General features: G+C 43.1%; 1 protein-coding gene across 2 annotated transcripts in view; it reads right to left on the bottom strand.

Annotated features, from left to right (window-relative positions):
- CALN1 (calneuron 1) overlaps nucleotides 1-13,170 on the bottom strand; it is a 149,133-nt gene that overhangs the window by 64,413 nt on the left and 71,550 nt on the right. For both annotated transcript variants that reach the window (XM_026656550.2, XM_024205002.2), the window contains one exon: nucleotides 10,489-10,601. In XM_026656550.2, the coding sequence (XP_026512335.1) occupies nucleotides 10,489-10,601 (113 nt within the window). The remainder of the gene's footprint in view (nucleotides 1-10,488; nucleotides 10,602-13,170) is intronic.

The raw sequence follows: 13,170 nt of genomic DNA on the forward strand, positions 1-13,170 counted from the left end.
ACCTCACTTCTTCTTGCATCTGAAGAAGTGAGGTTCTTACCCACGAAAGCTTATGCTCCCAATACTTCTGTTAGTCTTAAAGGTGCCACAGGACCCTCTGTTGCTTTTATCAGATTCAGACTATCACGGCTACCCCTCTGATACTTGACAAGCATATTACAAGAGCCTAACCACCACAACAACTGAAGGAAGGTGGTCTAGGGAAGGTTTGTTCTTTAGCCAAGTTTGCCAGCATTCCAAATCCCTAATAAGCCATTTCTTAGATACCTCTGAAGAGAGGAAGGATGGTCCAGTGGTTAGGGTGCTGACTTGGGAAATCTGAGCTCAATTCCCTGCTTTAACAAAGACCCCCAGTGCACCCTGGGGCAAGACATTTAGGCTATGAGCCCACTACAAGCACTGCAGCTACACCGCTGTAGTGTAGACACTTGCTACAGCAAGAGAAGGGGATTTTCTATTGCTGTAGTAAACCACTCCCTCAAGAGACAGTGGCTACATTGATGGAAGAATTCTGTACTGGAAGAAGTCTGTACTACATCTCTCGGGGGGCCGGGGGAGGAGCTGAATTTTTGACACCCTTGAGCAACATAGCCAGGTCGCCCTAAATTTTAGGTGGAGACCAGACCTTAATGTCTCTGTGCCTTAATTCCCCCTCTGTAGAATGGTGATAATAGCACTGGCCTACCTCACAGGGGTGATGTGGGAGGGGAATAAATTCATTAAAGATTATTGGCGCTTAGATACTCTGGTAATGGGGGCCATATAAGTACCTAAAATAGAAAGCTTATTTGAAACTGTTTGGAGACGCTAAATCAAAAACAAAGGCTCTTCGGGCCTGAACCAGAAGGGTGCTGGACATCTGCAAGTCCTATTGATTTAAATGAGTTTTGGGTGTGTAGTCTGTGCTTAGCCTCTGGCCAGAACAGTACTGTGGAAAACCCATGCTCAAAGAACATAGGAACAGCCATACTGGGTCAGACCAAAGGTCCATCTAGCCCAGTATCCTGTCTTCAGACAGTGGCCAATGCCAGGTGCCCCAGAGGGAATAAACAGAACAGGTAATCATCAAGTGATCCATCCCCTGTCGCCCTTTCCCAGCTTCTGGCAAACAGAGGCTAGGGACACCATCCCTGCCCATCCTGGCTAATAGTCATTGATTGACCTATCCTCCAGGAACTTATCTAGTTCTTTTTTGAATCCTATTATATCTTGGCCTTCACAACATCTTTTGGCAAGGAGTTCCACAGGTTGACTGTGCATTGTGTGAAAAAATACTTCCTTGTGTTTGTTTTAAACCTGCTGCCTATTAACTTAATTTGGTGACCCCTAGTTCTTGTGTTATGAGGAGTAAATAACACTTCCCTATTTACTTTCTCCACACCAGTCATGATTTTATAGACCTCAATCATATCCCACTTAGTCATCTCTTTTCCAAGCTGAAAAGTCCCAGTCTTATTAATCTCTCCTCACATGGCAGCCGTTCCATACCCCTAACCATTTTTGTTGCCCTTTTCTGAACCTTTTCCAATTCCAATGTATCTTTTTTGAGATGGGGCAACCACATCTGCACGCAGTATTCAAGATGTGGGTGTAGCATGGATTTATACAGAGGCAATATGATATTTTCTGTCTTATTAACTAACTATCTCTTTCCTAATGATTCCCAACATTCTGTTCACTTTTTTGACTGACGCTGCACATTGAGTGGATGTTTTCACAGAACTATCCACCATCACTCCAAGATTTCTTTCTTGAGTGGTAACAGCTAATTTAGACCCCATCATTTTATATGTATAGTTGGGATTATATTTTCCAATGTGCATTATTTTGCATTTGTCAATATTGAATTTCATCTGCTATTTTGTTGCCCAGTCACCCAGTTTTGAGAGATCCCTTTGTAGCTCTTCACAATCTGCTGGGGACTTACAAAACTACTCAAGATCGTTATCCTCTGCAAATGTTGTCACCTCACTGTTTACCCCATTTTCCAGATCATTTATGAATATGTTGAATAGGACTGGTCTCAGTACAGACCCCTGGGGACACCACTATTTACCTCTCTCCATTCTGAAAACTGACCATTTCTTCCTACCCTTTGTTTCCTATCTTTTAACCAGTTACCAATCCATGAGAGGACCTTCCTTCTTCTCCCATGACAGCTTACTTTGCTTGTGCTTTGCTCAAGTTGGAAGGCATGAGTCCTGCATACATTCCTCCATTGCCTTTGTTGATGTGCTTGAAACTTAACATAAGGAATATATCTATAAAAAAAATACATTTCTCCCAACAAACCCAGCAAAGAAACTTCAAGAGAGCAGGCAAAATGTATTAAAGAATTGCCACCACTGAACCTATCCAATGCAGATCCCATAGAGAGCAACGGAGCCCCAGGCCAATTCAAATTCGTGCGTTTACTTTTGGCACTCACAGCTCCATTCATTGTTAACTAGCTCATTGAAAAAGTCAGAGCACAGTTGCTATTTTATGCATCAGGAGGAGAGGAAAAAAACAACAGACACAGACCAAAACTGTGTGTGTGTGTGTGTGTGTGTGTGTGTGTGCGCGCGAGAGAGAGAGAGAGAGATGGGAAAAGAAAAAATTAACCTCTATGAATTAAGAAATAGTCAGTGTGCGTGTTTCCAAGTGTGTGACGCTGAATACCAAAATCACCACCTGCCACGCTGATAAAGCAACATGACCCAGCATGCAGGATGCCTCTTTATATAAATTGTTAGCTTTAAATATACCTCAGACAAAGGCTTTGGTGTCTTTTAAGGCTAATGGTATAAATAGGCCTGTTCAAACTATGCAACACAATAGGACTGAGAAGCCGTCTTTTCTCCCTATTGTTGGCTACAGCAGAGGTCTAGTCTCTTGCTTTTGATCAGAAGCATTTTGGCCTTGATTTTCAAAATGTAGTGATTTCAGATGCCTCTAGTTTTGGATACCCAATTTGAGATGGCTTAAATGGACCTGGTTTTCAGACAGACGCTGTTTAAAAATAAGGCCCCATTAGGTGTCTCAAGTTCGCCACCCAAAAACCGAGACATCCCAAGTGTGCCAAGTCATTCCTGAAATCTTTGCCTTTACATTTGTTATATAGTGGTGGAAAGGGTTAAAGGATGGAGACACTCGTCACAGGACAAACAGCAGCTTCATGGATGGCATATAATTAATGAACCTGACAAATGCACAACTTCATGTATATTCCAGCAGGCTATCCAAAGCACTTCTACGCAGGATACCTGTGCCACAAAGAGAGGTCTCTTGTTGCGTCCTGAGATGAATGACAGGCAAGCGGAGGCTATAGTGTGCATGGAAGAAATCAGGGAGAAAATGAACTTGGGACTCTCGGTGATAGGTATGCTGGAGAACTCACATTTGAGGTTAGCTAGACATGTGACAAGAGTGGGAGAAGAATGACACGCAAAGAAAGCATGGGAGGAAGAGGGCAGCAAGAAATATTGAGGATATGATGGAAAGACTCTAGCAGAGAAGTCTGAAGAGAGGAGGACTGGAACTCCAAGACTCATGAGTCCATGTGTCATGGACTAAAAGGAGTGACGAAGAATCCTGGGCACCACCAACCTTGTGTAAATGGGAAAAGGAGTCGATGCAGTGGAGTCATGCCAAGCAGGCAGTTAAGCCTGTAGTAATGTCTGCTAATCAACAGCAGACCAAGGTTTTCAAAAGTGACTTGAGATTCTGGATGCTCCACTGGAGACGCTATAAAAATGTCTGATTGTCTGAAAGTTCTGAGCACCTGCCCTATGAAAATCATCCCCCTTTCAATGCATCTCAAGCTGGGCGCCCGAAAGTGGAGGCACCCAAAATTGCAGATCACTTTTGAAAATGTTGGCTTGTTTGGGTAATCCACCGGTGAGTGCATGTTATAGGTACGCCTCTGTGCTTGATCTGCAAAAGATATGAGTGGGACAGCCCCAGCTAGAGACTCTTTAGATTAAGCTGTAGAAACTCATGGTTCTAGCTCTGGAGGTTCCTGGGTCAATCCCTGGAGTATGCGCCAATATGGTGGCCATCACATAGACACTAGAGCTACAAACATTAGTAGGCTTTCCTCCATGGACCACAGCACATGCAGCGGTCTATGAGCCAACCACCTCATACAGCTCACTATCTGATTCAGTAGTCAACTGACAGATAAGATTCCGACAGCTGAGCCAACCACCAAACATTGTGCATCATCTGGAGCTTTGACCCACAAACTTAGCGTTACACAGTTTCGAGCATCTGCCATTATTTAGAACCACAGCGAATGTTGGCTGGAGTCCTCGGTAAAAACTATGAATGAACGGGGCTGCTTCCATACTGCAAAGACTAAAACACCACCACCTAAAGTCCATACTTGGAAAATTTGTATCAATGTAGCTACACCAGTTTGCAAACTCCCAGTATAGCTATGTTGCACTGATGTAAAATGGGGCTTACTCCAGCTTCACAGCATACTACACCAGTGCAGGGGTTCTCAAGCTGGGGATCGCAAGGTTATTGCATGAGGGGTCGCAAGCTGTCAGCCTCCACCCCAAACCCCGCTTTGCCTCCAGCATTTATAATGGTGTTAAATATATTAAAAAGTGTTTTTAATTTATAAGGGGGGGGTCACACTCAGAGACTTGCTATGTGAAAGGGGTCACCAGCACAAAACTTTGAGAACCACTGCACCAGTGTAATGCATCTGTGCTGAGGGGTTGGAGTGGTATAACTGCTTGGTTTAGCAGCTGTTTGCAAAAGTAAGGGGAGCTGACTAAAGACAATTAATGAAGCACTGGCTAAGCCAGATCCCAGACGAAATGGGAAGACCAGCATTAGAGTAGAACAAAATAAAGGATGCGCAGGAATCTACATACTCCCAAGCCCTCTCCAGCCCAGCCCAGCTGGGGAGAAGGAAATCCGTTATTTAGAAATACTCTTTTCCAATGCTGGTGAAGAAGTGCCGGGTTTATTACCTGGCTAAATTACATACTGTTTTCAGAGAGAGAAAATACATCCTCAGGGATTATGACAATGCTAAAAAATGTGCAGGCTCCAAATTAATTCCTCTGCAGGGACTGGAGGAGGAACTAACTGTTCCTCAGTTCTTCAGAGGAAGAAATTTTGTTAAATTTATCTACTGGACTTAGAAAAAAACCAACGCCCTTCCCCAACTACCTTATATCTTTCAGAGTCTCTGCCTTCCCTCCCCCAAGTTTGCACTGGCTTTTGTTGATGCCAACGAGATTTCCAAATATTTCCTTCCTCATTTCATTCTGTTAAACCACGGATTGATTGAATGGTTTAATACAGCATAGAACTATCCCATGGGAGATTGATTCCATTAGTAATGACAACTGACAATAGATTATGAACAGGCAGCTCCTCACATAAATTCATTAAAGCGTCAGCAACAGAAGCCAGGCCGTGGATATGCAGATGTTCTATCCCCTTCCTCACTGCATCCTTATTGCTCTCCACATAGAAACTGAACCGGGGTCCTTGCCCTCTGAATTTTCTGCAGAGACCAGCAGGACACAGAATCCTGCCTTCCGCTGGCCTCATAAAAATCACCAGAGCCATCTCAGGCCAATACTGGAAGCTGTTGTAGCCTCCTCAGTCCCTGGATATAGTCATGAATAGAGCTGAGCGAATGATAGATGGTGGTACTGAGAAATCCAGAAAAATAATTAGTATGGAACCAAATCTGAAATGTTTTCCCTTGGGTTTATTTTTCTTGACAAAACAAAACAAAACGAAAATAAAAGGAATTTGTTCAGGTTAAAAAAATTTCATTTTGAAAATGCCAATATCAAAATGGTTCATTTCTATTTTTTTAATTTTTTCCCCTCTGTTTTTCATTCAGCCAAAACTATTTGCTAAACTTGACCTGAATTCACAAAGCGTTTTGTTCACCCCCAAACTGCATTTCTTTTCTTTTTTGGGGGCAAATTTACTATTCGCTAAAATAAATTCACCCAGCAATAGTCACGAATCTACCGGGCTTGTGCCTCATCCTGTCCTCGGCACATCCATCACCACCTGGTGGTGAGAAGAGAAAATCCATTCTCCTCTACGTGGCTGGAACCAGCCTTCCTTCCCTTCTTGCATCACAAAAGCTCCCATGTTAACAGAACATGCTTGGCTGGTCTGATGGCCCATGGCTGCATAGTGCCCTGCTATGCAGGAGATCAGTGTGCTTTGCTAAGTGTGCTACGCCGCTGCAGAACTTCTGATGAAGACACTCTGTGCCGACGGGAGAAAGCTCTTCTGTTGGCAAAATAAAACCACCTCTATGAGTGGCACAAGCTGTCCCGCCAGCATAGTGCTGTCCACACTGACACTTATGTCGGTGTGGCTTATGTGACTCAGGGGGGTGGTTTACTCCCACCCGAGTGACACAGGTTATGCCAATGTAAACTGTAGTACAGACATAGCCTTAGACACTTTCCAAATTTTTATCCTTATTCTTACTTAAAAAAAAAAAAAAAAAGCTGACACTCTGGTGATCAACGGAATGGTGTCTTTGCACCACTCCAGCTAATCCTTGATCCCCACTAGAGGCACACCTCCTGCCCACTATGGAAAACACTGCACTAGAAATCCTTTTGTCCTTCAAACCATACACCATAATCATCCAAACAAAGTGCTCATAAAAATCTTCTGGTATCAGATAACTTTTGTTTGTAAGAAAAAACGAGTTCTGGGAAAGTTTAAGACATCTACGCACGGTTACATTTTATATTCACTTGTAAACAGAAAGCATCAGTAAAAACCCCGTCTGAGCAAATGGCGCTGAGATGGAGAACTAGGGATTGAAATATGTAATTGACAACGTTCTCTGCAAAACTGTACTCTGTTTGTACAAGCTCTAGCTAGAAATTTTACAGAGACAGAGCTACCGCGATAGAAATTAACGTTCCCTCAGCTCTATTGATACTATTGTTCAACACTGCGTTGAACTGAAATAGTCTTTCCAGTGTTACCCTCCCCCCATCTCCACCCTACAACCTCTTGAACCATCATACAAGAGCATGGAAAGCCTTTCTTTCCAGAGTGGATCTGATCTTGGCTACTGTATAAAGAGAGTGAGCGAGCTGCCTGGACAGGAACCGATATAATGCAATTCAAAGCTCACCTGGGAAGGAAAATAGGAAACATACATTTGAAAAACCCTTCATTCTCCTGATCTGTGCCACTCTACAGCCCTCAGCAGAGATTAATTATTTTCTGAATGTCCATTACTCTTTACCTAATATTTGCAACAGGAAGAATGCCCCAGTTTTATATTATTTCAGGTCTGTCTCTTACACACCCTGTTCCCATCTGTGCTCTCTCTACTCTTCTACCATTGGCATCTTTCTCTGTCTTCCCGCAGTCCTGCTAGTGTTGTTGCAAGATCCTTCCCCTCTGCAGCTCAAGCCATCTGGAACAGCCTTCCTGTATCACACCAACTCCCTCCCAATTTCATTTGAACACGCATCTCTCATCCCTCGCCGGTTCCTTTGAATTTCTCTCTCCTTCTGCTGCTGTTTATTATTTAACTCTGTCATTGTATTATTTAAACTGTGCTGGGAACAGAATCTGGATGAAAGCACCATTAATATAGGAACTTGGGCCTCGGCAAAAATACCATGCAAGCCAAAATCGTGACAGTTGGAGAATGAAAGATTGGATGGATAGTGGCAAAGCAGTTTCTGGAAGCCAAAAATGTATCTTCTGCCTCCGCACCTGATACAAAAAACTTCTCCGAGGTGCCTCTTGACATGCTGATTCTATGGTGTGGTGCCCCAGGCCTTCAGCTAACAACCTACATAAGACAGAGTTGCACCTTCTAGTGTCTATGTTAACACCTTCAACTGCCTGGGCCCACTTATAGTTTTGGAATGGACATAACAGGGCTGCAGCTACTCTCAACTTTCTTTAGATACTTGAGAGGATTTTTCCAAAACTGTCAACATGCAAAAATCACTACACAAGTCCAAGCCTTTCCCTTTTGCGAGAAAGTTTAAAGTCTGCATTAGTGGGATGTTGAGAGTGAATTTAGACCCAGTTCAGCACAGCACTTCAGCATGTGCATTACTTTAAGCGTGTGCTTAAGGCCCACTGAACTTAAGCATGTACTTAAATACTTTGTTGTACGGGGATGGGACTTAAATACTGCTTAAATATTTTGATAAATCAAGGCTCTGATATTTGAGTAGGTAAAATAAGCAAAGGAAACATGCCACACAGCAGCCCTGAGTTGCCCTTTGCTACATTTTTCTGCCGATTCACTCTTCTGAGAACAAGCAGTCAAATTGCGGCGGTACGTTTTAGACAAATTTGACCTGCTCAGAAAGAAGAGGGGTACATTTTTGTATGCAAAATGAAAATGTGAGCGCGCCAGGCTTAGATGCGACCTCGTGGATACGTCAATGAACTAGAACTCAGGAGACGTGGGTTCAAATTGGGGGTCTGCCATTGCTTTGCTGGGCGAGTCATGGCCCCTCCCCGTGCCTCAGTTTCCCCATCTAATAAAGATATTGCCCTCTTTTGCAAAGTGCTTGCAGCTCTATGTAAGAGCTAGGAATTATTATAAGGTTTAAGATTGCGTACAATTTTTTACGTACTCTGAAGCACACATGCAATTCAGTCAAATCTTTATTGCCCACAGATAACCCTCCAGACTATTTCTCACAGCTTGTATAGCATCTGTCACCTGAGAATCACAAAACTCTGTTAATTAATTCTCACAGTAGTCCTGTGAGGAAGAGAAGCATTATTACTTTCCTCACCATATAAGCAAAGTAAACCGCAGCACAAAAGAGTTAAAGTCAGTGGCAAATAGAGAGTCCACAGCAGTGCCAGACATAGAACCCAGAATTCCACTGCTCCGGCTCATGACGCAAGGCTAGCCACAGGCATATACTGTTTGGTACGAAATGCTAGAGCTTTTTCCCTTTTGTATTAGTCAAGCTCTTTGATAAGTGACTTACCTGTGGGGCTCGATGGAGGCTGTAGAAGAACAATAATGATTTTCTGCAAAGTCCCGGTACTTCTTAATGTTTCTTCAAACACTGTTTCCCTCCCAGATATGTCATAATTCATTGCTGGTTCATCAACACTGAGTACTTACTCTGATGAATGAACGGTGGGAATACAGAGCTAACACTTTCAATCTTGTTCCTATCATCTCAGCATGTATCATAAACAAGTTTTAAAGGATTTTTTTACACCACTCATATATGGCAGACTGAATGTCTGCAGGAACTAGTAACAGGAGACAGGCTGTCAGTTCCCACAAGGACTAGGCTTGATAGTGACCAAAAGCTGGTAGGCCACCCAAAAGCACTCAGTTGTTATGTGAAATCACTGGTCATCCCATAGTAGCAGAGAAATACTGGATATAGTTGTCCAATATTCCTATCTCAAACAGCAGGCCAGGGAAAGGTGCAAGAAACCCTGCAGGAAGCGGTTACGAAATAATATGTCCATAGGGAAAGTTTATACCTAACCCCCAATGGTTAGAGGATTTCTTATGTCCTGAAGCACTAACGTTTATATCCCTTCCAAAATTTGGGGGTGGACGTGTGTGTGTGTTGGGGGAGGGATAATCCTTACTATAACAACTCAACATAACCTTGTCATCATACAAAAATTCAATCCTTTTTGGAAGCCTGCACAGCTCAGTGCAGTTGTCAAGTTTACAGGTAACCACACTGCAAAAACGCCCATAGCATTTGGCACTGGCTGACACCTTAGTCGGGAGTCTCAGCACCAAGGGCTGCATTCACATGGAATGGGAGCTATCGGCTTACCCTGTTAGGGAAGGGTTGAGGCACGTTGATGGGTCAGCATAGGAGCAGCTTGCAAATGGCACTGCCAGTCTACTTGTTCTGTGATAAACAGGGCGTTTCATTATCCCCAGACTTTGATCCCAAATTGTTCGACATAGTGTATCTCATAGAACACACGTAAGCACCAATAGGATATGATCAGCATTCTAGACATTTGATTAATTTCAGCTCAGTTCTGCCGGCTTGGAGTGCATACTAACTATTACCACATTGATGGCGAAGAGTGAAATATGACGTCTAAAGGGAGATCACCTGATGGGCAACCATATAGATTATATTTCTATTTCTTTCCCTCATTAGACAAACTAATTTATTTTCCCTTTAACACAGATGTTTGCTTTGCATTCCAATCAATATTCCTTGCAAAACCCAAGTTCCCAACAAGGCATTGCAAAAATATCAAAATCTATTCAAAAGCACAGTTCTACACAGCCACAAACCATCAAATTCTCTCTCTTCTTCACACGTCAAATGCAGAGAATGAGAAAGCCACTCCACCAATACAGTATGGTCTTATGTGGATCATAACAGAACTGAATAACCTTTACACAATTGTTCCATCTCAGCAAAATATTTCATGCTTCAAACCATTTCATTGTTTCTTGAGATAGTGATATTTGCTCATTGATGTTGCTTTAAAAAAAAAAAGATCACTTACCTGCCAGAATATGCTGTCTATTGTATTTCCAAGAAAACCATCTCTCCCTTCTGAAGATACCAGCTTAGGTCCAAGGATGGTCATAAATTCATCAAAATCAACCTGGCCATCCCCTGGAATGAGAGGGAAACTATCAATGAGTCTTAGTTGATTGGTATCTCAAAGGTCGCTCAAAAGTCCATGTGCCACCCTGGATAGCTCTGCCCCCTGGAAAGAAAACAAGTTATGAACCAATGAGTGCATCATCCAGACTCCATGATCACCAGCAAAATCACATCTGTTGCATGGGGAACAGCTCTCATTTCCATTCTTATTAGTGGTTTAATATTATATTACTATCCAAAGAGCAGCCAAGATCGGGGCCTCATTGTGCGAGGTGCTGTACAAAAAGAGATGAAAAGGCTGTCCCCATGCCCTGCTGAGGTTACAAGCAAGTCACTTCTAAAAACCAAAGATTCTCGAGTATTTCAGCAAGATCGCAACTTCCATTAGCTGTAGGAGGGAGGCAGCATGGCAGCACTGGACTGCGACTCAGGAGACTTGGGTTCTCTTCTTAGCTCTGCCACTGGTTTGCTAGGTGACCTTTGTCCCATCACATCATCTCCCTGTGCCACGAATTCCCCATCTGTAAAAAGTGGGGATAATGATACTGATCTCCCTTGTAAAGTGCTTTGAGATCTGCAAAGGAAAAAGCTCTGTGTAAGAGCTAGGTATTAATTAATTTATCATCATCATCATCCTGTTTGTAAATCAGCCTGTAGAGAGTGAAATCTTCCCAAACTCTTATCCAGGTCCAATTGCATCCTGCAGCGGAGGTTACCATGTGAAGAACAGCCAGGCAGTAATGTAACCACAAGGCAATTAATATCAGCTTTCATCAATGTGTATCTCCTAAAAGTCCTGTGTACTCTGTATGCAGAGAAGACAGTGTAGACACAGATCCAGTGTCGTTAGCAGAAAGAGGAGACTGCTCGTGCCACTAATGAACTCAGCCTGTGCAGTCCCATGACCCCGCAGTATATTGTCTATTTTGTAAATGAGCCCTGACGCTGTTTGTAGTGCGTCCAAGTATTAATTATCACCTGGGAGGACTTTACAGAAGGATTAATACAAAATGCCAAGAAAGAAAGAGAGCGCTTCTCTAGTGGTTAAGGAATCTTTCAAATACTTTGCTTTTCCAGGTTTTAAAAAGGTGAGTGCAATGCACATCTGCCTCTTTGTACTTTTCAGCTCCCTATCACCACACTACCAGATCACCTCACAATCTTTTAATGCATTTATCCTCCCACCACCTCTCTGAGGTAGGGAAGTGCTGTTCTCCTCATTTGACAGTTTGGGAATGGAGGCATAGAAAGATTAAGAGACTGGCCTAGGGCCACATATTGAGACCAGGTCCACATTAGAAACGTTTGCGGATATGGCAATGTCATGTAAAGGGTGTGATTTTTATGACAAGCCCTAATATAAGTGCAGTTATGCCAGCAAGAAACTGTTTTTGCCTGTGTAGCTTATGTTATCCAGGGAGCTGATACAAGTACTCTACCAGCAAAAAGCACTCTTTTGCCAGTATAAACTGGCTACATCAGGGACGCTTTCTAGTGCTGTTCTAGTGTAGACGTGGCATTAGCTGAACCCGGGTCTCCCAGGTCTCAAGTTAGCACCCTGATCATTGGGACCTTCCTGCTTCTCTTCCCGATCCTGCACCCATTTAACCGAGTGGGAACAGATTGGCCCCACAGGTGATTGTGTGGGTTTTGTTCTTAAATTATCAAGAATTAATCACTATTAAAAGATCAGACTAGAGCAGCTCTGGACAGTGGTCATTAGGAAAAAGCCAGTGTTAACCGGGGTATCTTAGATACTGCGGTGTGCGGTTACTTCTGAGTAAATACTGATTAATGGCAACACCTCCATTTGCATGTACGCGTGTGTTTTGTGGGCTGCAGGTATTTGCCCTTTTCAGTGTAACTAAGATAATTGTTTGCTGTTCTCCATTTGTACGTATGCCTCATTTGTTGAAATCTATATAAACTAAATTCTTATCCGAGCAGAAAAACTATGTCAAATAAGCCGAGCAGAGATGATTCCCTTTCCAGAACGATGATCTCTACCCACTCAAGAGTGCAGTCAATAATTTTCAGGAAGACACGCAGAGATGGAAAGAACATTTTGAGGGGGAAGCAACAAGCATGGCTCTGAAGAACATAGCAGGGATCCATAACAGGCTCAATCCTGCCAGCTGCTGAGCAGTCTTGCCCCAAACCAGCAAGGCACTTCAGTTTGCGCATCGCTTCATTCATATCATTGGGAATGATCCTCACACACTTACAGCTAAGCATGTGCTTAATGCTTTGCTGGATCGCACTCAGCACCTTATAGGATTCAGCCCCATGATAGAAGAGTCAATGCCAACATTCATTTCATGGATAGTCTGTTAAGGGCAAGGCGGGGGTGGGTGGCATAGGGACCCCACATCTTTGAGAGCAGATTTTTGAAATATTCATAGGCAGAAAGACGGTGCTCTTTTTGTTTCCCTGTGGGAGACAGAACTTTGTGACATCAAGTCAGACTGTATCAATCACATCACACTGGATCATGTTGTGGAATGCAAGGTGACAGTGAATTCAAGATGATGTACACGGCAATGCCTTGCTTAGAAGGAAATGCTGTAATAGAAACACA

Source organism: Terrapene carolina, unplaced genomic scaffold, assembly GCF_002925995.2.
Source record: "Terrapene carolina triunguis isolate 2854851 unplaced genomic scaffold, T_m_triunguis-2.0 Scaffold231, whole genome shotgun sequence".
Classification (NCBI taxonomy): domain Eukaryota; kingdom Metazoa; phylum Chordata; order Testudines; family Emydidae; genus Terrapene; species Terrapene triunguis.